The 27271-nt window shown below is 36.2% G+C and overlaps 1 protein-coding gene across 2 annotated transcripts in view; it reads left to right on the top strand.

Moving 5' to 3' along the window:
• The window catches only part of ADAMTS6 (ADAM metallopeptidase with thrombospondin type 1 motif 6), a 274639-nt gene that overhangs the window by 229948 nt on the left and 17420 nt on the right, over positions 1–27271 (top strand). For both annotated transcript variants that reach the window (XM_057541697.1, XM_057541698.1), the window contains exons 21-23: positions 9430–9559; positions 16961–17165; positions 26241–26417. In XM_057541697.1, coding sequence (XP_057397680.1) covers positions 9430–9559; positions 16961–17165; positions 26241–26417 — 512 coding nt within the window. The remainder of the gene's footprint in view (positions 1–9429; positions 9560–16960; positions 17166–26240; positions 26418–27271) is intronic.

The raw sequence follows: 27271 nt of genomic DNA, 5'->3' as shown, positions 1-27271 counted from the left end.
GTGGGTGATTAAAGAGAAAGAAAAAAGAGAGAAAAGAAAAAGAAACTATATATTTAAAAGAGCCCCTGATAGCAAATTCTCCCTTGCAGTTTACTACCTAACAAGTTTATGTAATAATCCACACTATTCCATTTATTAATAATAGACTTTTCAAATTATTTTAATGAATCTATCATGCAGATTACCTGGCCCCTTTAGAAAGCTGGATATTTCTACACTGTTTCTATGGAAGCACTTTATGTTAATGTTACATATTTTATTGTTTTCAAGAATGATACAACAGAACTATAATTGTGCACTTAAAAGTACGGTTAAGTCCATTCTAAAATAACAATTTTAAAAAGTAATTATTACAAAAATATAATGCAATCTTTTTGGCAGTACTAGTATCTGACTGAAAGAGAATAGCTCTCAAAGTACCAGATAAAACAAAGGCAAATGCTTTACATATTCACAGATGTCCTTTTAATTTCTTTGCTAATTCTAACATGGCTAACATATTTAACATCACTGATAATGGTCAGCTGACCATTAACACGTATTGCAGCTTATAAAGGACATATTCACTTAACTTGGAAAGAAACTCAAAGTGGAGGGGGTCCCAAAATGGAACAGAGGAAAACAAAATTCAATTGTTTTTCAAGTTTCAAAATAGACTTGATTGAAATTAAGTGTGAAAGACATTAATAAGTCAAATCTTATAATTGTTTGCTTCACTTTGATTTAGGAATTACCATCCAAAATTTACTTTCAGAGTTAAGTAAAAGATACCAGATGGAAATTTTAGTTTGAATGATGAAAAGCACTTTAGTCATTGTCATTTATTTCCCTTTGAAGAAATATAGTTATATAATTAGTTTTTAAGAAAAATTCCCTATAAAAGATATTTTCTGTGTGAAGTTATACTATTGTTTGAAACTATGAGGGTCCTTTTACATTTGGTTCCTCTATATACCAAACTTAGACATAAAACAGATGACTGTGATATTTTTAATGATACAAGTCCGTTGTAAAACGTGACTTGAGTTTACAAGGAATAAAGATTTGCATCAGCTTTGTTCATTATTCCGTAATTTTCTCTTTGGTCTTTGAAAAATAAAATTTTTGTAAGACTAGACAATAGTCTGTCATTGCATTGACTGTGGCATTCCCCTATTCACTCTCTCCCATCATCCCCTTCTTTCAGTTCATTTTCATTGTTGAGAAGGAAGAGTACCCTTTAACATATGGGATTAGTTGTACCAGGCATCAGAGCAGGGCACCTGTGAACATCACAGCTCCCAAAAGCCTATGCTCTGTAGCCATCAATTGCATCTGGCTCAGTTCTCATGTAACATGCCCTTGAGAGGGCTACTCCTCTAGGTAAACTCATGCTCTTGGCTGGTTCATGGTTCGGAAGTTAATATGTTTTTTCTTTCATTTGTCTCTAATAATTATTTCTATTTATCTTTTTCCTTAAGTATGTAGTTTCCCCTATAGAATACACTTTTTAAAAAATTCTTTGAATTCTCCTGTGTATTTTCAATATAATTTAAGCTTTCTAACTTCTTGTAAAAAATATACATATGAAAGTTTAGTTTGATAACCTGACATTTTTTACTGTTTACCCTTGCATATTGTGGCTTGCATTTTCTCTAACGTTAAGATTTATAACTGAGGGCAAGAAATCTGTGCTAACCTAAAACATTCCTCCTAATGCTGTTTTCCTTCCTCTTCCATTTCATTTCTGTTGCTTTAGAGATTATATTCTTCTCTAACATGAATAGGGCCTGGATACATCTTACTCACTAAAAAACTTGGGTAAGGCTGAAACCAAAGTTTAAGTGCATTCCTATTGTATTTATGGTCTATGTGTCACAGGTCATGTTTCACTTCACTGAAATTTTGCCCCAAATCTCATTTTTGACAATCATAACACTATGCATCTTTACAAGGTATTATGCATAAAATACTTTTGGAAAAAATAAAACTTCTTAAAATGATAAGCATTATCACCCAGATTTTATAGGATATTATGATATTATTATTCCCATTTTTTATCTAAACAAAATTAAGATTTTAGTTTAAAACTATACAGCTTGTTTATGATTGTGTCCTTGTTATAATTCAAATCTGAAATATTTACTCTTTGGTTCCAAGAAAAGGATTCTATATATAATTAAAGAAAAGCTTCTTTATTGGTAATAAATCCATCACAATGTGTGGAAGAAACTCAAGACCTCCTTGTACTCCAGCATCATTCCTCTAAAATGTTTAATGAAATACCCAAAACAAGTAAGCTCCTACTAAAGTTCATGGAAATTCCTTTTTAGTATAATATGAGTTAATTCTTTTTTTTTTTTTTTTAAAGAATTTGATACAACCTTTTTTTTTTTTTTAATTATTATTTATTTATTTATTTATGGCTGTGTTGGGTCTTCGTTTCTGTGTGGGAGCTTTCTCTAGTTGCGGCAAGTGGGGGCCACTCTTCATCGCGGTGCGCGGGCCTCTCACTTTCGTGGCCTCTCTTGTTGTGGAGCACAGGCTCCAGACGTGCAGGCTCAGTAGTTGTGGCTCACGGGCTTAGTTGCTCCGCGGCATGTGGGATTTTCCCAGACCAGGGCTCGAACCCGTGTCCCCTGCATTGGCAGGCAGATTCTCAACCACTGCGCCACCAGGGAAGCCCCAAGTTAATTCTTTATATTAGGAAACTTGTCTCTCACAAAGTCCTATTTCTAGTTAGTGTTCTGCCTCTTGACATGTCTAACCCCTTTGATACGTACCTCACGCTGCTAAGAAATGAGACACTGAAACACAATGCAGAACCAAATGGAATCTAACAAATGCCTGTTTTCCAGACTTATTATTCTGTAGAGTACAGGGGAAAAGCAGACCTAGAAGGGGGGAAAAATGAACAATTGAATTGTGGAGGAAAAAAGAAAAGACAACTTTCACAGAATTTTGGATCTGAAAGGAACATTAGAAATCATCTAATTTTTTGGTCTCATTTTACAAAGGAGAATGAAAACTTGCCTTAGGTCATTTACCTAAACTGCCTAGAACTCAAAAAGAGGTAGTTACTAAACATGGCAGAAGTCAGAGTGAGGAAAAAAATATCGTAACAAGATAAAGTGAAAGGGAATTACATCATAGACATTTGGCTATGAGAAGAGTTCTTAAGATCCATGAAGATCAAGGAAAGAGAAATCAGACAGCAATATAACAAAATGAAGGAACTGTAAAATTAAAAATATTACATCTGAAAGTGCATTGTTATATTAGATAAGGTAGGTTCCATAATATAATTATAATGGTACTTGCCTTATCCCCTCCCTTCATTATTAATGTAATCTCATTGAGGTCAAGTCTGTCTCACTCATTTTCCCCCTTATGATAATGAAAACCCATGGCTTAGACTAAGTAGGAATTCAATGAGTTAAGTTAGACCTTTCCATGGAAGAGATTACTGTTAATTTATAATGAGTAGTCGGAATTCTCTCCAGGGATAGAGTGATTTCAAATAATCGCAGTATATGCATGTGCCACCCTACTTTACCATCACTAAACAGAGCTGCTCTAGAAAAATAAATATTTTTAGAGCTGCATTTTCCTTTTCTTAATCCTGCTTCCTTGGGACATTTAATTTTGCTTAAGACAGAAGGGAAGACACTGGAAAGGCAGAGAAAGAAAACCTTTGGGAGATAAAAACTAGCAGGAGGCTCTTGAGAAGAAGGAAGCAAATGGGTGGAGCTGATTGGTACCCTGATGCCAGCTGTTAGATCCAAGGCAGATGGGCTTTGCTCTGCCCTACAAATGCTTATGTCTGGCCAATAATCACACAGCACAGCAGCCAGATTCCAGCCATGAAAGGCAGAGCAGAGAGACATTTTTTTCCTGGCACTTGTTGCTCTCTGGATGCTATCTGCACTGAAGATTTAGATTAAATTAATGTTGTTGGCCATATGCTCTGTATACTGTGGTTATATAGTGTTGTCTTGGTTGCTAGCTACTTTGGATGCTGTGGTTAAGCAAATTGTTGCCTTAGCCACCAACCACATTTGTACTGTAAGCTCTGACTTACTAACTTTTTCCCCCCTATTCTTCAGAAAACTGTTTCTTGTGTAGATAGGATGTGCTCTGCCACTAGGTTAAATTATCTAGATGTTGATTAGCCCATCAATCCCAAAGTTACACTTTTCCTTTCTTTCTTTCCCTTACTGACCTACATGTAGTTATAGACTGCTCACTTACCAATTGAATCGTCTAGGACTGAAATGCTGGTTCTTATGAGTAGATTTGAGAAGACCTAGAAGATCTTTCTCTTGCCCTTAACCTCTCCCACATCCTTCTTGGTTTAATACATATCACTCTTTCAAATGAGATTCAAGTGGTAATTTCTGTGCATTAAGTGCCCTCTCTCTACCTTTAAAATGATGAACTACCCTGAGAAAAGCAATAAATTGCTAAATATTGTTACACATGAACTTCTTAAATGATTTAATTTACTGAAAGAAGAGAGATGGGACATGAGAACATTGAGCAGCTTATAAGAAGAGTAGAAGAGGGACTGAAAAGGAGGCAAGAAATGAAGAGGAAGAATGGTCTCTAAAGTCTTCACTCAGGATTGGCTCTGCAGCTGCTGAGCAAAAGACCCTATATTCTTGAACCATCACCATTTCCTAGAGTAAGCACAACAGATGAAGGGTTCCATATAGGACTCACGTGCAGCTTGGTGGACTTCTTGCTCATTTTCCTATGGTATATGCTACTTCAAAATACTAAATGCCATTTCTTCACGTGTAGCTTGAACAGTGATTCAAGTTGGGTACTCCTCCCTCCCATTGGACAACAGAACCTTTGATAGGCAAGTAGATCATCTGTAACTTTTAACTATTAGCAGAAATTAAATATAAGATCTGACAAATTTAAACTTCCAGGCTAAAAATAACAGTTACATTTCCGTGTTAAGAACCATCTTTGGGGGCTTCCGTGGTGGCGCAGTGGTTAAGAATCCGCCTGCCGGGCTTCCCTGGTGGCGCAGTGGTTGAGAATCTGCCTGCCAATGCAGGGGACACAGGTTCGAGCCCTGGTCTGGGAAGATCCCACATGCCACGGAGCAGCTGGGCCCGTGAGCCACAATTACTGAGCCTGCGCGTCTGGAGCCTGTGCTCCACAACAAGAGAGGCCGCGATGGTGAGAGGCCCGCGCACCGCGATGAAGAGTGGTCCCCACTTGCCACAACTAGAGAAAGCCCTCGCACAGAAACGAAGACTCAACACAGTCATAAATAAATAAATAAAAGAACGTGAATTTCTTAAAAAAAAAAAAAAAAAAGAATCCGCCTGCCACTGCAGGGGACACAGGTTTGAGCCCTGGTCTGGGAAGATCCCGCATGCCGCGGAGCAACAAAGCCCGTGAGCCACAACTACTGAAACCCGCGCACCTAGAGCCCGTGCTCCACAGCAAGAGAGAAGCTACCGCAATGAGAAGCCCATGCACTGCAACGAAGAGTAGCCCCCACTCGCCACAACTAGAGAAATCCCGTGTGCAGCAACGAAGACCCAAGGCAGCCAAAAATAAATAAATAAAATAAAATAGATTAAAAAAAAAAACAAACCATCTTTGGTATCAAAGAACCAAAATGGTAAGCAAATTAAAAGACTCTAAATAGGATACACCCATTTTAGAGAGTTTAAAGTAAATATATATTGGTAATGGCATCTTTGTACTTAAATTTTGTAATATGAAACCATTAAAGTTTTTGGGTTTTTTTTAAGCATGGAAGAAGAATTGCGTTTAAAAACAGAATTGGTTATAGAATTTGCATGCCAGTAACTTCAGGTGTTTAAGAATAAAATATAATTAGTGCAATTTTAAGTCTGACCAATTAAATTCTGCAGAACACCTGCATATCTCCAGGGGATATGGGTACTAAGCCACCAGAATTTTGTTTTTGATTAGGCATATACTGACTGGTTATACGGACATTTTATGTTTTCGGTTATAAACCATACATCTTTAGATTTGAAAGCATAGTGGTTTTGTGTAACTGGATGTAATTATTCCTGAAAAGGTTTAAATCAACTTCTTAGCAATGTTTTACGGATTACTTTAAAAGAAGCTATGTACAAGAGGGTTGATCATATAAAAAGATGCAAAACTCAATCATTTCTCTTGTTGACTTGGTTTAGATTATTTCCAGTTGATCTGTATTTTCTAAAGCTAAAAGCTGCATTTTCCTTAATCCAAAAGTATGTGTTGAAAAATCCATCCAATTAGGTGCATTGGTTTAGAGAGTTATTCTGTTGCTGCTGATTTAAAAAGAAAAAGAAAAAAAAAATTCTGTAAACCTGCCAAGTGTGGGGGTAAAAGTTGGAAGGAGATTTGTGCTATTGAAGGGAGATAGTTCAGCATTTTAGGAAGGTTTGGAATAGATTACTAGTATAGTCATTTCTCGAGTGTGAAATACCACACTGTCTAATATGACATTTTAGAAGAAAATTAATAAAAGATGAATGCAAGGAAAATGCATCTTTGTAAAATACAGTTATTTCAGCTGCTTATTCAAGGACTTTAATTTTTACTTCATAAAAAATAGCATTCTGAAATTATGAAAGTGAAATGTACCCCCCAAATATCCTAAATTCTAGTTTTTAAGAAGTCTCAGAGGCATGACAAAATTAAGTCAATTTGTAATTCTCAGCACTTAGCTCAATATCTCATAAGAAGTACAGTGCCTTGTATTCAGTAATTATTCTCTATTGAATGAATGAATGAATGGATGAATGAATGAATGACTGCCAACCATATTTAGCTGGCATTTTTAGTTGTGTACTATGTAATTTTAAATTAATTACTGGATCCCACCAAAGAACAAAATAGCCTTAAAACTAAAGGTCCAGAGCAAAGATATGAGATTGTGGATAATTTTTATTTTGTTCTTTCTGGTTTTGTGTATTATCCAAATTTTTAACAATAAATGTTATGTAGCTGAATTTTTTCAAGATCATACATGGCTAGAATTTATCTTAAAATCAAATGTAAATCTTACCTCTAATAACTAATATCTCATCTGTGATTCAAATTGCAGAGGCCTTGCTTTTATATTAAAGGCTACTTTTAAAAACTAATGTCATTATAACCAAACAACATTTCTAAGATTTTTAAAGGAAGTAGAATTTTATCTTAACCTGTAGAAATTAAATTGATGTTTCTGCCACTGATATAAAACAATATCAGTTCCATTTTGTAGTGTTGGAAATGTTTATCCTCCCTCAGTATAATAAAATAAAAATAAAAAGTTTATCCTTTTCTGAAAAACAACCGAGATACTAGCTTGAATGCCAACTTCCTTATTGCAAGTTTAATCATTTTTTTTTAGTTATTAAATGTATTTATAAAAGTTGGCTGAAGTTGTAAATCCTTTGTGTAAGTGGATGTTTTGAGTCTCCCCCCTCCAAGTATAATCATATTTGAATGGTTATTTAAAAAAATAACCATGCTAACCTATAAAAACAGTCCCCTGCTCCTCCTGATAGGAGCAAGTATTGAACCCAGGTAGATGGCTATTGTGAGCCACTGTGGCAGTGGGTGTTGAATCCTATGACTAATAATAGAGATTTTTGTCCAGGTGAATCACATGGACTTAGTTATCTGCCCACTGGAATGACACAATGAGGAGATATGTGGTGAATACTGTGGAACATCTGTGAATGGGTCAAAGCTATGCCTGATGTGAATCATTCTTCCCTCAAAAATCTAAAGTTTAATAGTTAAAAAATTCCAAACTGTTGTCGCATAAACTGAGATATTTGGCCTATTCAAGGGGTTGGGATGAAATGAATACAGCACATACTCTGAGACATTTTGCAAGTAAGTTGTTTGGCTATATTTTAAACCCCTAAATTTAGGAAAACCAAAAAACTTGATCAGTAAGAGCCTTGGGTCACTGCAAGTAATAAAATATACCTTCTTCATCTGCTCACCACCATCATGGAGGCTATGGGACTTAATGGTTTTCCCCATCAAGGAAAGAGATTTCCCTATCTTTAAATTCAAAGTGCTTAGTTAGAAGTGTGCAAAACATGATGACTGAGGTACTCCCACCTGCAGACGTCCCAGGATGTTTAAAGGACCTTGGGGAAGCATTTGGTGCGTAGCTCTTTAGGTGACAGTTTCCTTCACTGAATGGTCCTGTTTCACATTGATTTCCCTAATTTGGGGTCAAGCTCTTTTCTTTAGGGCACTACTAAAAGCAACTGAGAAAAAAAAGAGAAAAACTGAAGGTTTGTGTGGGGCTAGGTAGGTATGAAGCTGTAGTTGCTTGGATACTGCTAATGCTGCTTTTGTAACTGGTTCTAGGTAATTTAGCCTACCGGGTTATAGAGATGGGGTGGGTGAGTAGGGGGATAGCTTAGTTTGTGCTTTTATTTTCAATTCTGGGAGTAAGCTGCTACCTCTATAGGATCTGGAACATTTAGCATTGTCTTGTAGATTGACTTTCCTCTGAGACCTTGATACACCTATCTTTGCTTCTTTTGATTCTTCCACACTGAAGAGAAAATGAATCTGCATAAAGTCTATTCACCAGGCATGTTTACAGATAAGAGTGTGTTTGTGTGTGTCTTCGTATTTTGTGAAATGTGAGCAAGGTGTGGTCGATATCTTTGCCAATAAATAATAAACATATATTTAGAATTTTACAAATTTTATGAGAATATTTTTAGCTGTGGCAAACAGGCTACATAGACCAATTTTTAAGAATGAGATAAGTATTTTGTAAGTTAATATTTGATGGAATATGTGTATATCTGTTTGCCAGTGGTGTAATCAACAAGGGCCGACTCTATCAAAGCAAACAGATTACTGATGGGTTGCAGTCCAAAGAGGCTCACTGCAGTCTTTAAATTCTAGACTTTGTGGGCTTTCAGAGAAATAAATCTGTAAATGGAAGGGGAAAAAATGAAATGTGTGAATGTTACGTGTTCCTAACAAAGACTAAATTGATTGGATTTGTCCTACAAAATATTAAAAAGTAAATTTGTCCCTAATGTTTTGTTTTTACATAGATATACGACCATTGTTTTGCACTGAAATGTATATTCATACATTTTATCTGATGATATTTTGGGAAAATAAAGTTTCTTTTTTTAAAGGAAAGCATGAAGAAGAATATACAAATGGGAATACTAATTGTTTAAAATTACCAATAGTTTCTTTTCTGAACTTGAAAACAGTTATGTTTCTAAATATGAGAACAATAATTTTGCCTAAATTTGCAATATAATGACCAGGTCTTCTCTCCTTTTTAGAGGAGCAGTCAAGTGTTTCTGGAACAGATAAGACAGCAGCGATCCAGTGAGGTTGATTCCCCACAGAGGAAAGCTATGCATACCTAACTTACTGGAAGGTAAACTACTCTTCAATTAATGATGTCCTCCTTTTCTCAAGGTGTCCAAAGACAGGAGGTGGTCTGTAAAAGGTTGGACGACAACTCCATTGTCCAGAACAATTACTGTGACCCTGATAGTAAGCCACCTGAAAATCAAAGAACCTGCAACACTGAGCCCTGCCCACCAGAGTAAGTAAGAGAAAGAAGTGAGAATTATTTTCTTCAAGTGCAAAGAGAAAAACATTAGATATTCTTATTTGGAAACATACATTCATACGATATAAATAAATTAGGCTGAGAAAAGGGGGTAAAACATCACAGAGGGTGGAATTTTGATTCCTGTTTATCCACAGGACTTAGTAATTAACCCCTTTAAAGCAGGAACTTCAATAGGTTGATCCTGGCATAGTGCTGGCAATTGTCATATTTCATTAATTCTAAAGCACATATCATTTGCATTTTAACATCTCTGAAATTAGATTCATTTTGCAATTGATGGTATCTTACAATAATAATCGGCATTATTTTTCTTTAATGGTACCTAAAATAATGATATCTTAGATCCAGTAAAATATAGTAGATTGGCGTGCAGTCCTATCTTTTCCAGATATTTATCCTAAAGGCTTAAAGACTTTTTAAATAGTTTAGAAATATTCTGTAGTGGAGCATCAGTGCTTTAATTTGCTGACCCACTTTTAAGTTCTGTCATCCTAAGGCATCCTGTCTTCTGAGTGTAGAGTACATGCCTAGAGGTGTATTTTAGTCCCTTTCTGTTGATTAATGTAGCAATTACAACTCACTGTAAAGGGAGGCACAAGAAGAGAGCCCATCCATCTTAATGATGACTTTTAAAAAATTTAAACTTAAAAATATGAGACCTGCTATCAGTGGGCCACACTGTATAATCTGTAGGAACAGAAAGGTTTCTTGTTTGAGCAAAAGGCAATAATTATGTGAAAAAGGACAGAGATGCTGAGTTAATCCTGAAAATACTGATCTTTGTAAGGATTTTGCCTGATTGACAATGGCAAGACAAAATATGTGTGAATGGCATTTCATTCTTGTTTGAGAAATCAGAGTAACCATTATCCCCTAGATTAGCTAATTATCCCAACATGAAATTGATAAAGAAAACGAGAGTAGGCAAATGAGATTATGTATTCCAAGCTCCCTAGAACTGGAGAGGAAAGCTCTATAATGAAGTAATCCTTTTTCTAAAAGTGGAGTCACAAAAATCTGGGACTTACAATGGATAAAGAATGCAGGTCCCTAATATGGTTAAAGCAAGATGCATTTCTTGATATTTGTTCCAAAATAATAATGCCTTTGAACTTTCAATATCCAAAGTCAGTGTCTGCCTGAATGTTTTAATCTTAAAGGGAAATACTCACTCCTAGTCTCTTGAAAAGGTTTAGGGCAGTGGCTACCAAATAAGGAACACAGAATCTAGGGTGATAGAAGTTTTTATTCTAAGACTTTTAAAATTTCATGTCTCTTCTTTTTCAAATGTGATCACCATGTAACTAACTCCTTAAAAGCCAGACATGAGAAAGTATAGAAATACAACCTATGATATGTATTACAAAGACAAGATATTTAATTGTTTTTTTATTTTCCTTTCTTCTGCTAATTATTTTTATAAATTTATCTCAAGAGAAACTGAAAAGCTATATAAAACAAAGTGATGCTCAAAAACCACAAGGTATTTTTTGACGTTTCCAATAACTTAAGCATATTTTCATATAATTGTGAGCCTCAACCCAGTAAGTTAATTCCCCGACACCCAGTACTTTAAGTATTATGTTTGTCATGATCAGCCATTTAAGGCATCTGAGTGGGCCTGGTCACACCTGTTCTATTTTGGCCTCAGCTTTTTATTTGTTTAAGTTCAAATGCTATTCAAACATCCTTTGAGATTTCAGTGGTTGGTCATTTCATTCCATATATCATGTGCTTGGATATTACATGGGAGTTTTTTTTTTTAACATTTTAAGGATAATTGACGTATTGGAATTAACCTACGCAATTAAAATTGTTTCATATTTCCCTTCCTTTTGCAGTTCGGAAATAAAAAGTTACTTCTTAACTTTTTTTTGTTGTTTGGAGGTAAGAAAATGGAATTTGAAAAAGATAGAAAATTTAGACAGACAGTTTTCTTTGTTGGAAAGAGCTAATGATACATATTTAAAATATTTCTCTTTTATCAGTCCACTTTTTCTTAGTTCCTTTTTAATTTCTTCTTTATTCCTTTAATTCAGACGATGAAAAAGGAAATCTTAATTATTCAGAATGGTTGTCATATGTAATAAGATTCCCAGTAGACATTGGTATTATAGAGATAAGGCTCACTGAAAAACTACTGAATTCAGTAAGACTTTAAATGAGTGTGGAAGAGAGAAGGTTTTTCAGATGACAATGTGATAATCATATTTGGTTTTTATCATACATATTAAAGCATAAAATTTTTTAAATGCAGATAAGTAGAAAGAAGAAACTAAAAAACCACAATACTTGTAAGACCACTGTTAATATCTTGATCTATATATTTCATCTTTTTCTATGTCTACATAGGCACATGTATATAAAAAATGGAATTATATTATTTATGATGCTTTGTAGTCAGTTCTCAACATATTGAACATTATGTTGTTCTGAACATTAAACATCATCTACAACATTTAGTAGATATGTCATTATTTATTTAAATTGATTTCCCACTGTTGAACAATTTTGTCTGGGTCCTAGCTTTTGATCCCTTTCTATTCCACAGCATTAACCATTTTTGCTACTAAAATTTTGCTCTCTATAATTATGCCCTTATGCTAAATGAATAGGAATAAAATTTCTGGTTCAAATGGAATTATATTTTACTCTTTGAGACACACTGTCAAATTGCTCTCTAGAAAGAATGTATGACTGTATATTCCCACCAACAGTACGTATATGACTGACATTTTCCTGAACTGAACAACACCGGGTATTATTTTAAAAACAATCTTTAACTATTTTATAGGGAAGAAAAATGCTTGATATCTAATTGCTATTTTATTTTTTGTGCTAGAATTGCTGGTGAAGCTGAACACTTAAAAATTATGTTCAGTGGCCATTTGTATTACTTCTTTTTTGCTTTTCCTCTTCATGGCCTGACCCATTTTTCTATTGAAGTGTTTATCATTTTGTTATTGATTTGTATGAACTCAATGTATTAAGAATATTAACTATTTTAGACATATTTTTTCCTAGTTTGTTATATATTTCCCATATTACTTATGGTGTTATGATCTATTTTTACTTATAAAATTTTTTAAATACTATGTAGGAAAACTGTCAAACTTTTATTTCTTTCATTGGTATAATGTTATGAAGGCCTTACCCACTTTATGATTATACTTTCAAAGTTTTTTTTTAAGGTAAACTCTATCTGAAATATATTTGCCTGCTTTGAGGAAAGGATCTATATTTATTTTCAAATATTATTGTTTTCCCAATACCATTAATTTAAAATCCTAAATGGTATTTTTAATCAGAAATTATCTAATGAAATATTTTAAATGTCCTTTAGTCATATTGGAGACTTTATAAGTAGAGTATGGAAAAATAGAGGGCAGTAAGGTTTATCCTTGTTCTGCATAAAGAAAATACAGGGGACTAGGAAGAATAGACAAAAGAGGCATTGGTAAAGAAATAATAATAATAGTGTTTATTTGGAGGACCTTGAAAGGCCAGAGGAAGCCTTGCTGGGAAAAAGTAATGTGGTCAGAACAGCAACTCTTTCATGAGAAAAAGAATAGTAGTCAAGATGGTGAGGTGACGAGGGATAGGAAAAAAACAAGAATTCTAGAGGCATTGAATGAAGATGGTAGGATTCATGACATAGGCAGAAATAGTTAGGAAAAGGAAAAGGGAGGAGTTGATGTTAAAGAGCATGACTGATAGGAAGCTAGTGCCCCACTGTAAGAAAAGGAAGTAATGTTGAGTTGGAATCCAAAGAGAAAGGCCAAGAGTTCAGTTTTGACCATGCTGTCTTTTAATAGCAAGAATATTTGTATATATGACCTCATGTGAAGAGTCTTTGGATACTGAATATAATTCCTGTATGTTACTGTGATTTTTAAATTTGCAAAAATCAGAAAGGTAAAAACAATGGAGTACAGTACATTGTGATAATACTGTGACCAAGAATTAAAAGACATTTTTTTAAGCAACTGCGATATGGAAGGCACTGTGCCTTAGGAAATGGTTCCTTTTCCTAAGGACAATCTAATTGGGCAAATACATATAAAAATATCTATAGTACAAGGCAAAATATGTTAAGTACAGTAAGAGTTATAAGCAAAAGGGCCAAAGGGTGGTCAGACTGGAGAGAGATTTTTACCCAGGGGCTAGGTTTTCTTTAATAGTATCTTTTTATTTTGAGTCATTGCACCTCACCCCATGGACAACTATAATCTGTTATTTTAAGTTTAGAAAAAGATCATCAGAGTCCTCTATAAAGCTCCAAAATGTAAGACCTGGGAAGAATCATAGAAATCATATAAGTCAACTCCCATCATCTCATTCTCTTCCCCCAATATTATTGTTTGTCCTCTTAAGGTACAGATAATGTAGATCAGATTACACACAGGCTGCATCAAGCCACTCATTTCAGACACTCAAACATGAATCCCACTAACTGTATACCTTCTTCACCCTGGTGAGGATGAAGACAATTTTATCACTGGGTCTTCAGCTCAGAAAGAAATAGCCCCAGTATTATTCAGATTATAATAATTCAGCAATTGATAGTCTCAGAGAGAATTTTCGTGCTCATATTTTACCACTGAAACTAGAGGATGAAAAAAGAGAAATAGGGAGAATGTCATCAGAGGGTCAAATACATGGAGAATGAAGGTGAAGGAAGCAGTCTGTCTTACACTGGACAGGAGGGTGGTGAAACTGGGACTAATAGATGCAGTGGTAAAATTGCAAAACTATTTAAATAACTGGATGGTGATTTAATCCTTTAGAGAGGCATGGGAAGGGATGATTTGGTGAGCAATAAAGACGCAACAGGGACTGAATGTGAAACCTGAAATCAGAGTTAAAGTCAGAAGGAAAATTGGAAGCGTAGTTAATATTTTTACTTTCATACATTCTGAGTTAAATGCTAGAGTGATACATCTAGGTTAAAAGATGGTTGGCAATAAAAGAGAGGACGAAGAATAAAAAGACGGAGGTGGCACTGGCCTCACGCACCAAAAAAAACAGCAACACCTCCTGAATCACTGCTGTTGCTCTGGGCACCTGTGTTTAATTTGAAGGCCTCCATCCCTCTTACATTATGAGACCTAATGAGATCATGGCTGGAGATGGTATGACTGAACTTTTTGTGGCTGTTATACACATTGCTGTTTTATCCCCTAATCTTGGTGATGAAATCACTGCTGCGAATTGAATCAGAGTTTCACTATGGCTGGCATGCAAGTTATTATTCTCAATACACATTTTCCTCTTTACCAAAAATGGTACTAACAACTTAGGATCCTGTTCATCTGCAGAAAATAAAACGGAAAGAATATGGAAATCACTTTAAATCTCCTCGGAAAATGACTTAGAAAAAAAATGTTAATATCAGATTTTTTAAATTCAGGATTAAATTGTCATTCTATAAATAAGTCTTATGTTGAAAATTTTAAAACTTTTGACAAAATATATTTTTAAGTTTGAGAAACTGGTTAATTATGATATTTCTAAATGCTGGTTTCCGTCTGTAAGTAAAGATAATAAAAATATAATAAACAAAGGCCATTGTGGCTTATTTGGCTGAGTGTAGGCTCAAATTTAGGATACTAGTACTCTGACTTCACTAACGTATTATCTTCCACATACAAAACTGGCACACATGAGCTAAGTTCATGAAAAGAGGTGAAATTTATTCTTAAACTTTAATACTCTTCCCTCTGGTTACTCTTCTACTAAGAGCATGAGCATATCCATTTAGGATATACGTGTGATTTATAAGCACAGATGGAAGAAAATGTCTTCTGACCTCATGCTTGTGATCTAGATCTATTATTTGGCAGTGTTATAAATGAAATCCAGTGGATATCAATTGATGGGGGATCTAGTCCTACCTCCATCATTGCACTTTTCATGATTTTGGAGAACTGTTTTCCTAACACTGGGTCTTACTTTCTTCTATAAAACAAAGCACAGTGCTTTGAGCATAGTAGGCATTCAGCATATATTCATTACATTAAATACAATAATATATCAGTCAGGACTCTGGTTGGAAATAACACAACTTCAACTTTGGCTAGCTTCTGCGCTTAAGAGGATTTATTGGTTTATATAACAAAGCTGAGGGAAGCATAAGAGTGGACCTAGCTTCAGGAATGGCTGGAATCAAGCACTCAAATACCTGCAGGACTCTCTAGCTCCTCTGCATTCTTTCAGATCAGCTAATTCCACTTGACAGGGGACATGGCCATCATCAGCTCTTATATCTTTATACACCTTTCTGACCAGAAAGGAAAGCGTCCCTTTTGCTCTGATTGGGATCATGATTCATACCCTTGGACCAATTAATGTGTCCAAAAGAGTGAGTCCTGCAGAAATACTACACACACACACACCTGAAATTGTATATATGAAAGTTCATTGATGACTTTAGGAGTGGTATACCTACAAATATGAGATATGTTCATTTATTAAGACACTTCTGTTTCTTCCCACATTAGCTGTGTAGAAGCTGTTTTTAAGAGTAAAGGGGTCAAAGCAAAGGATCTCCATGTTTTCACAGAGCCGGCTCAGGGCTCTGCTCTTACCGCAGAGTTTTTAGGACTCCCAAGTCTTCTGGATGGATACCTGGGCCATCTCTTCCCCTGTAAGGACAATAAAGACGTCTGTCTTATGCAGAGCGTGACATCCATTTCTGGGAATCAGAAAACAAATCCCTAGCTCCTGTAGTGTGGTTTTATCACAAAGTCCTCAATTGAGGGAGAACCTGCCTCAATGTAATAATAAAAATGGCTACTGTTTCTTGTTTGTTGTGTGTTAGACACTGTTAGAAGCTCCTGAGACCCTATTACTAGCATATCTTCTCTTGTTCATGTTCAGTATGTCAAGGTGATAGGCTGAAATTAGCCATAGTGAAGTATTTATACCACAAAAACTGGCAAATGCAACAAATCAGGATTCCATCCCTCCGATGAGGAACCAGTTGTTACCATTTACCAGCACATGGCTTGGAGCTTCATATGTTACCTTGCTTAATCATCAGGACAATCTCATGATTGATATTGTTATCCTCGTTTTAGAAATTAATAAAAAAGGACAAAAAGAAGTTTAAAAACACATAATGCATTGCTTGTTTGAACCTGGGTTCTGCCTGCTCCAAAGCCCATGCACTGTGCTCTAGAAGGCAGCTGACAGTGGGTTATCTTTTCCTTAGCAGTTCTTCCATTTGTCATTTGTCACATCAACTGACACTGAAATGTTAGCTCTTCTGAGAAGAGGAGGTAGTCCACTGAGAAAGTGCCTTCACTCTGCTGAAATCTCTGGCTGCACTGAGGGAATGCTTTTCTGTGTTTCTTCCACTTCTTGTTGCAGGTGGTTCATTGGGGACTGGTTGGAATGTAGCAAGACTTGTGATGGTGGGATGCGCACAAGGGCAGTGCTCTGCATCAGGAAGATTGGACCTTCTGAGGAGGAGACATTGGACTACAGTGGTTGTTTAACACACCGGCCTATTGAAAAAGAGCCCTGCAACAACCAGTCATGTCCACCGCAGTGGGTGGCTTTGGACTGGTCAGAAGTAAGGAAATCTGAGGCTGTATGTTTTGAGATGTCTTAGCTATCAATACCAAAGCATTTAATATTAAGGACAGCTGAGCATGTGAGCACCTTAGAACTCAACAAGTAAGGGCTGCATAACTCTGAATTTGGCCATGTTATATTTTTTTTGCTGCTTGCCAGGAAGTAAAGGTTTTTGGAGTAAGGAAAATCAATGAGAAACTAGTCATCAATTTAATTAAAAAACAAGCCTGAAGTGAATTTGAGAGAATATTATAAGTGGGTTTTCTTCTTCGTTGCTATTCTTGAACAGCATTATAGGCTCAGAATTAGTGATGTATTATATCTTTTTTTCCAAGTAATGTTCCAGCCTAACCATATAACTCTTACATATGAGTTTAATTTATCATCACATGTTATATATCTATATATATTTTAATTGCTTCTGGGGAAGAAACATGGAGTTGAGGGTTATAACATATCAAAAAGTCAAATTCAGATTTTATCATTACCTCCACTTATATGATCATTGAGGAAGATCTGACTAAGATAATGTTTTTCTGGCATACATGTATATATAAAAAGTCTTATATAATCCCGAGGCCTCAGAAAAATGGTCTTATGAAAAATGAGGTAAGAGGTAGAGTTAATTCTTGACTCTTCATCCTGCATGAGACATATACATATACACACGGTACCATTCTCTACATTTCCTAAAGAAGAACTGAATCCTTCTGTAGTGTTGGTTAATGTTAGAAAGAATGAGTATCTGGCTATATAACTAAAGGTCATTTTTCTAAGTTAGCAAAACAGGATGCATTTCCTGCTGGAAACATTGTGGTACTTGCTTTAGGTATTTCCTGTAGACCTCATAAGTTTGTCAAAAAATAAACAACAAAAAAAAATTAAACATTGTTCTTTAGGAACCTCTGGATGTAACTTTTCTCCCTGTGAATCTTACTGCTTGAGTGGCCTTATTTTGCTAGAGGCACAGGGCTAAAAGAGAGACCTGTGTTTAAGATGGTACATGGAAATGGAGATTCTGACCGGTTGTGGTTATCTGTGGAATCTTTGGCAGAAGTTGGGAGTGTTCTTCCAAGTTTCCTGGCCATAGTCCAGCTTCAGTAATTACATTCTGCCTACCTGACTTTTATTTGTGTTTCAATCAAATGTAGAGATATTCTCGGTATTATTCAGTGGTTATGGAAAACAGTATGAACTCTTCTGTTCCCTAACAGTGGGTGGATTAACTCCTACATTCATTTGGAAGATAAAATCCAGTGATAAAGAAGAGACATTTTACAGAATTGTACACATGTTAGTAGTTATTTTACTTGCAAGTCAGTGCCCAAGACCCTTATAGAAGTTCATAAATAGTCTTTGATAATAATGGCAACGTTGTTATTGGAAAATCCTAATGGGAGACCTGATAATTGGCTGCAACATTTTTAGGGTTTCAGGCCAAGTCAGTAAGTATAACTGGGTGCTTTCTAACCACACTGGGATAGGAGCTATGGAGAATTCAGAAGAATCTCATGAACTTGGGAAAATAAGAAATATCCATGAAGCAGCTAGAGAATAACATAAGACAGTGTTTAACAAAATGGTGGATTGTGAGGTATAAATGTATAAGTGATACAGAAATTCAGAGCTGAGAAGGTCAGAATAGCCTGGAGTAAGCTCAGAAGGCTTTTTAGTTGATGGCGGTTGAACTGAATGTTGTAGGAGTGTAAGATTTGAAGTAGGGAAGAGAACAAGAAACTGGAGAAGTATTCCTGATAAGAGAAACAACTGAACAGAAACACAAAGATCATGTGGTGAAAGTAGAGTGGGAGAAAAGGATTTGTTTTAAAGAATAAATGGAAGATAAAATTGAATAAAGTAGTGATAGGTAACAAGAAGGCTTGAATACAGAACTTTATACCATATCATCTTTCTACAAAAAGTGGAGAAAACTCAACAAGTTCAAAAACAGAAACTAGAAAAAACTTCTGCTGATCACTAAAAGGCCAAAATCTTCTCATGTGCAGACTCACTTCACATTGGTCTCTGGACCTACATTTTTCTGTATCATTATATTTTTAACATAAAACACCAAATATAATCACCTTAAGGAATAGATTATGTATATTACTGTATGTTTCCATTCCAAATACCATTTTAAGATTTTCTTCCTAACTCAACTTAATACAGGTTGTAGTTACCCTACTTTTAGCATTTTGCTTCTCATCTACCCAGTCTTAGAAGTGGCTTGCTCAAATGGCTTTGCGAGGCTGTTAGGTACTCCTGGAAGCTGCCTGGAGAAATATGTTTAAGTTAAGGGGACTTTTAATCACATTTCTGCTATCTTCTTTAAGATAGCTGAGTCAGGGCTTCCCTGGTGGCGCAGTGGTTGAGAATCTGCCTGCTAATGCAGGGGACACGGGTTCGAGCCCTGGTCTGGGAAGATCCCACATGCCGCGGAGCGGCTGGGCCCGTGAGCCACAATTGCTGAGCCTGCGCGTCTGGAGCCTGTGCCCCGCGACGGGAGGGGCCGCGATGGAGAGAGGCCCGCGCACCGCGATGAAGAGCGGTCCCCGCACCGCGATGAAGAGTGGCCCCCGCTTGCCGCAACTGGAGAAAGCCCTCGCACGAACCGAAGACCCAACACAGCCAAAAATAAATAAATAAATAAATAAATAAATAAGAAAATCCTTTAAAAAAAAAAAAAAAAAAAAAAAAGATAGCTGAGTCAAAGCTTAGGGGAGAGAAGTGGAGCTGGGGGCATAGAGTACACATGTTGGGACTATCACTTCCAAAAAAACCAAAAAATAGTGCCTGTTGTCTCTCCACAGACAACACAGGAAAACTATTCTGGGGTAAGCATGAGTCAGGAAATCCTGCCATTGCCGTCTCAAAGATCCTAGCTGAACATCATCTATACCATTATCTTCATCCTTTGTTCAGGAGGAAAGAGATGATTTTTGTCCCCATTCAGTCTCTCCTGTTTATTTTCCAAAGGAGAGGGTGCACTCTCATGCTTCCATTTCCCTTTACCATAAAACCTACCTCTTCTCTAGATAAGTTAAAAATAAGTAAAAGTAAATAGCATTAAGTGAAAAAAAATGTCTGAGTAGCCATGGAGAACAAAGTGAGAACAAGGAACCTGTTCTTCTCAGAGGAATGTAACATCTCCCACTAATGAAAAGAGGAGGTCCCAGCAGAAGAGCAGGCAGTGTTCAACCTCTTTCACTTAACTTTTGCAAAGATATTTCACACAATATCTTTTTCACATGCCCATGAAAACTTCCCTCCTCTTTCTGCCCCCTTCCCAATTCCAAATATCAGCTGTCTGAGCTCTGCTAATCACAAGAGTGAGGTTCAACTGGTGAAAACATGTTGCAGTAAGAGGAATGTACCCTCTGACCTTTTTCTTTTCTTTGCCGGCCGCTCTAATGTAAAATTTCCATTGTTGCAAAGCCAAGAACCGTTTTCATTTTCCCCATCAGTGAAACCCACCCAGTGCTTATGGCAAAAAAAAAAAAAAAAAAAAATTTTAAGCCAAATTACCTTGGTGGATAATGGCTCTTCTGCAGTCTTTTGTGAAACTAATGAAGCCATGGCTTTCCCATTTCCTACAATTTAGCCTCACTCCTGGGATCTCCCATGCTATGTTGGACTTAAATGGCTGTCTGTTTTTGCCCTCTCTTGGCATGTGACTCTTAAAGTGTTGCTGTGAACTGTGAATGGGCTCCAGCAATCCTTAGCCATTCTTTTGATGTATAGGAATGGTTTCTTTTGACTCCCACAGAGTACCCATTGAAAAAGTTCTGTTTTTTGTACTTATTCTTGGACAAATAGATGACTGGCATCATACTCAATTGACTTGATGGGATTTACATTTAGGTAGCATTACTTAAGAAGGATGGGGTGGGAGGAGTCTTCCTACGGAGGCACTGTTCTTTGTTTTAGTAGATACTTGTGCTGTCACCTATTTACTCCTAGGTTCTACTCTGATGCCATAACTAAATAAATTAAACCCACCTCTCCAGAGAGAATTCAGTCTAACCCCCAAATGTTAATGTTTCTATCCTTTACAAGTGAGAGCCAAATTATTTTCCCTGGTGTGGTTTCAAATGTTTTCTCTGCAAAATATGTTTTTGCTTCTTAATCATAGAATGTTGAACTGAAGTATAAATGTATCTCTCATAAAAATCACCTCCTGTATCCCACTGAGATGAGAACAAAAAACAAATGGTCTGGTCAGATTTTAAATAATTGTAAGATTCTGATTATATGAATAAAAGAAGAAAAAAAAGATATTTATCTGCAATGAGGAGAAATAGTGAGAGAAGTAATTTTACTAAAGAATCATTTTCCACTGAATTATCTTCCACCCAGCTACCTTATGGTTTATTACGAGAAGGAATTGAATGGATTTTGATATTTATAACTAGACTTTAGTCTAAAAAAATGACGTTTTATTACTAAGTATTCAATTTCTAATTATTTCTAATGAATTTTACTGCATACTCAAAAAGTGTGCAAAAAATAATACCCTTTACATGGGTATAGACTAATGATTATCTCTGAAACATGCTCTGAATCATTTATGATTAATTTAATGCCTATTAATCATATACATAATTGTGGTTACATCTTGCTTTTCTAGGATTTCGTATTTTTTTTAGGTAGTTAAATAAAACTGAGGCTGTCAGGTAGATAAACATATTTATTTATCAGAAGGCTAGAGGGGCAAAGATGAAATGTAAGCTAAATAAAGCAGAGGGAAGAAGCAAAAATAAGAACAAGCTGAGGGATGTCTCTGCTTGAACACCTCTGACATAAGGTCAGAAGAATTTGCAGGATAGAGTTCTACTTAAAACGAAGTTGGTCTAAGTGGCATCCCTGTGCCTTTACTATTTTTTACAAGCAATTTTTAAACATTTAATTTTACAGTCACCCTCTAGAAGTGCAATATTTGCAGAGACCAGAGTTGAGATTCCAGCTATAGACATGTAATATTTGTGGCTAGATCTGCAGGGCTCAGGGCTGGTATATTCATTGAATCTGAATGTAGTTTTCAGTCATTCACTATTTTGAGAATCCAGTTGATTATCTCTACTTCCAGAGCTGTAGGATAGAATATCTGTGACTTATTTAGTGGAGCTTGGGCTATAATTTTCTTAATTATTTCTTGCCTCAATAGAAGATGTCGTATGTTAAGCTTTGCGTATAACTTCACATTGTCCCACAGAGGGTTTGTGTCTTTGTACATTTATCTTTCAGAGCATTATCTTTTTCAGAGCTGCCATCTGAATTTATCTGTACTTCTCAGTACTTCAGTTTCCCACTAGTAAAATGGGTGTGAAAACAGCACTTCGTGAGGTTTCCATGAAGATTAGGTAGATTGTGACATGCAAAGGACTTAGAATGCTGCTTGACACTTAATAAATTTCAATGTTGCTTTCTCTTTTTATTCTTCTCCCTATTATCGTCAATCTTATTTGTTTTTTTGTCTTTGATTCCCTGGGGACTTCTCAGACACAGATGAATGAATTGTCTGTCTTTGCATTGTCTGCCTCCCAGAACTGTAAGCAGGACTTTGGCATAGGCTCTTAGGAAAGACCGCTAGATGTTACTGCAGTCTTCAAATAATAGCAGAAGCTTCTTGCTACTGGAAAAGGATATTAGAATAAGCGAGAGACCTATGTCCTAGGCTTTAATTAATTTTTGTATTGAAGTGGAGTTGGTTAACAGTGCTGTGCCAATCTCTGCTGTACAGCAAAGTGACTCAGTTATACACAGACAGACATTTTTTTGTCCCAGGCTTTAATATACATACATATGCTTTTAAAATGCGAAGAGGGAAGGGGAATGGCACAAGTGCCTTTTTCAGTAAATTTTCCCAATATAGAAAATTAATCATAGCCTCAAAATACTAAAACTGAATACTAAATACTAAACTGAATTCCTGTACATCCTAGGTGTTTCTGCCTCTGTCTCTAAAGTCTGAAATACCCTTCCATCCTCTTGTACTTTATCTCATTTATTTTTATAATAATTAATACTTCTTATGTATTCTCAAGACTGTTTCTGCCAATGCTAGGAGCTAAAGTATAGATCAGAAGGCTTAGGATTTAGTTCCAGCTCTACCACTTGCTGTCTGCCTAACCTCGATTAAGTTGCTTAAGCTTTCCTGTAACAAGACTCAAAAACTTATATGAGAATAATGTATGGAAAGTATTTTGTGAACTGTGAAGCTCTAATGGAATATAAGGTAGTGGTGTTATCATTATCAAGTAATAATATTAAGCATTAGGAGAGTGACAGAAATCCTCTAAGGCTGTGTCTTCTAACACTGGTGGACGGTGGAAGAGACTTGGTGACAAGTCAAGAGGACCAGACACAAGTGGGACAAGCTCAAGAGACTCGAATCAGGGCTTTATTCATTCTACAGAATGCATGATTGCAAGATAGGGTTGCGTGTCTTGGTTTCTTGATATATAAAGTGACAGGGTTGTTTTGAGGACTAAATGAGATAATATGTGCAAAGTACGTGGTGTAGTGTCTAACATGCACTCAGTAGGTGGTAACGTTAGGTCTGTCATTTAAACACTGCATGACTTTGTACCAATCACTTACTCTAGGTTGTTTCTTCATTTTAAAAACAGAATAATAATTGTCATCTCACAGGATTTTTGTGAAGACTGTGTGAATTACAGCGCTTAGCACAGCACTTGCTATCTAGAGTGTTTATTAATTGGCAGCTGCTATCAATATTATCATTATTAATAGCAGCAGTAGTCATAGTAGTAGCAGCAGCAGCATTAGCTTTGTGCCTGGCGCTGGGCTGGCACTAGGAATACTGTACCTTGTTTAGTAGGGAGAGGTGAATCTGAAGAGGTAAGCAGAGCCTTCCTATCAGTGTATAGTAAGCATATTTAAAGAGTTTGAATTTTTATCTTGAAGACCACTGAAGGATTTTTTTTAAAAATCAGAGCAGAATATAACTGATGTGTGCTTTAGAGAGTGGATTGGAGTGAGGCAAGAGCAAGAAACAGGAGACCCGTTAGAAAGCCATTGCAATGTTACATGTAGGAAATGATGTTTGTCTGTAGTAAGGTTAGTGGCAGCGGAGACAAAGAGAAATCAACAGATGTGAGAGAGATTTACGACTTAGATTAATAGAACCTAGTGACTGAGTTATATGGGTAGAGTGAGGCAGCAGCTAGAAATAATGATGTTGATTTGGCTGTGAAAAATAATAACAGGGATCGGGAATTTCTCTCTTGATTTCTAAATCCCTAACTAAAACCTTTTTGGGAACCATATTGGAAAGAACTGGATGTTATTCTCCTTCAAAATGCATCTTAATGTAATGTTTTCTAAGTTGGAGGAAATGCACTCTGTTACCACATTCATTGTGATGAAGAGTGTTCATGAGATCCTTGATTTACACCTGAAAGAATTTTAATATTTTTCTTTCTTTCTATGACATGAACCAGGTTCAAGGATTACCCCTGACAGAGCCACTCAGGGGTGTGTACATTGTTCATGAAGACATTCCCATCCCACAACTAGTACATGTTGATTTACCTAAAAGTAAATCAAAACCATCATCTTCCCAAATAAAGGAGGGTATATATTTATAGAGTGCTTTCTCAAAACCCTCTGCTGGATCCTGAGGATGAGGGTGAGGTTGTGTACGAAAATGAAGCAGAAATGAAGTAATTTTAAGGAGCTTATAGTCTGGTAGGAATGAAAAGACTTATGAATACATAATTATAAAATAAGAAATTGATGATTAGGGGCACAAGAATTTATATATTCTTACATCCTCTTTTATGTTACTTAACCTTGTGTTCACATATCTATCTCCTACATTAAAACTGTGAGCTCCTTGAGGTACAGACTGACTTATTCATTCTTATGTCTCCCCTCCCCCCGGTCTAGTGTAGTTCCTGTAGGAAATTTGGAAATGGCTTTTGAATGAAAGGTATAGAAACAGGGCTTCAAAATGTGGGTAAGGTTCTCACTTCACTGAGAAGAAGTACAGATTATAAGGAAGGGCTCAGATGTGCAGGGGAGAAAGCTGGAGGACTTCAGTCAGCTACCACGTTGAGTAGGTGGCTCTAGAACAGAGCACTCCAATTAACCTGGAAAAGAGGTAAGTAATAGACTTCATGACGTAGGAAGAATGATCTTTTCCTCAGTATGAAGAGCAGACTGGTCCAACTAAAGAACAGCCAAATTCATTATGTTTAACTGATGGACAAGCAAATGTCCAGAGATTTCCTGTACAGTAAACCTTTACCTGCGATCGTGTATCCTTAGCTAGCACACTCTAAGAATACAGTTGGCCCTCTAGATCTCTGGGTTCCACATCCATAAATTCAAACCAACCAAAGATCGAAAATGTTTGGGAGAAAAGTTCCGGGAAGTTCCAAAAAGTAAAACTTGAATTTGCCGTACACTGGCACCTATTTACATAGCATTTACATTGTATTAGGTATTATAATTAATCTAAAGATGATCTAACGTATACAGGAGGGTATGTGTAGGTTATATGCAAATACTATGTCATTTTATACAAGGGACTTGAGCATCCATGGATTCTGGTGGCCTCCAAGGTCCCGAAACCAGTCCACTGCGGATACTGAGGGACAACTGTACACATCTAAATCAAACCTTAGCTTGCTTCACAAAGACAACTTCTGATGGTCTACTAGTAACATAAGAATTCTTTTCAGAAGACTACACCTAGCAAGTAAGAAACCAAGGATTCCACATTCCAAAAATTAGCAGAATCTTATCACAACTGAATATGGCCAAGAATAGGGAGGAATCACGGAATAAGCCTACACACAATAAAAGAAGAAAGTATACTGCCAAGAAAAGCAAACTTTGGTTTTAGCTCTTAAAGACCTTAGGGAAAAAGATAAAAGTTCTTCTATTTAAAAACTTAAGGAATTTTCATATCTGTAAGACTTTGCCTAGAATTTAGTATGTGTGTATGTTGTTTACCCAAACAGCCATTTACTTGGAGAAAGACTTTCCTCAAATTTTTCTCTATCTTTAGACTATCATTATTCATTAGTATTTGTTTTTTTTACAGTGCACTCCCAAATGTGGTCCAGGATTCAAGCATCGGATTGTTCTGTGCAAGAGCAGTGACCTTTCTAAAACATTCCCAGCAGCACAATGTTCCGAGGAGAGCAAACCGCCTGTCCGCATCCGCTGCAGTTTGGGCCGCTGTCCTCCTCCTCGCTGGGTGACCGGAGACTGGGGCCAGGTAGGGCAGTTGGACTGTGGGCTCCTGCTGAAGCAGCACCTTGAGAGACTTGAGGTTCCTGATGGGGTCATTGTAGGGGCTCAAGAGATGAGTAACAACACATAGAGATCCAGGTATGAGATGTGAGTGTGAGACAGTGCATAGGCAGCAGCAGTCACACATAGACACACTGAGCCATGTTTCTCCCGCACCTGCACACTTCCCACTTTCACCTACTCCTTGGATTCTAACATTTTAACTTAAAGAGAAATAGTCTAATGGCCAGAGATTTGAACAAGCTACCAAAACTTTGGATTCTAGTGCCAACTCCCTCAACTAATTCAAGACCAAATCAGTTAACAACACCATTGTCTTAATTTTCCCACTTGCAAAATGACTTCTCTTAACCTCACAGAAAAGATGTGGAGGTTTTAATTAGCTTGATAATATGATTGACAATCTTTGAAATGTTATTAATACTTATTCTTCAATGGATTTAGCTGATGGACACTATGAATTTGGGAAACAGGTATATAGGGCTTTTAGTGTGTATTCTTATATTGATTGGACTCATTTCTGTTTTATGTTCCAATTCCTGTTTTTTCTTTCTTCTTTCTCAGTTTTAAATTGTGTTATCTTGCTGAAGGTCACCTTAAATCCTTTAAAAGCAAATCGATATATTTGGATAGAAGGAAAATTAAGTATTGTTCTTTTGAATGTCAAAAAGGAAATTTATTGGGTTATGTTAAAAAATAATGCTCCATAAAGTAAATTTCTAATGAATCAATGCCCTTTTTCTGTGGCTTTATAATTAACCTTGAGCTGGTCATTTTCTAATATCTGAGACCCAAATAAATCATAGTGGCATATAACTA

The sequence above is a fragment of the Balaenoptera acutorostrata genome, chromosome 2 (genome assembly GCF_949987535.1).
Source record: "Balaenoptera acutorostrata chromosome 2, mBalAcu1.1, whole genome shotgun sequence".
Taxonomy (NCBI): domain Eukaryota; kingdom Metazoa; phylum Chordata; class Mammalia; order Artiodactyla; family Balaenopteridae; genus Balaenoptera; species Balaenoptera acutorostrata.
The sequence above is the reverse complement of the archived record's forward strand: the minus strand, read 5'-3'. Positions and strand labels throughout refer to the sequence as shown.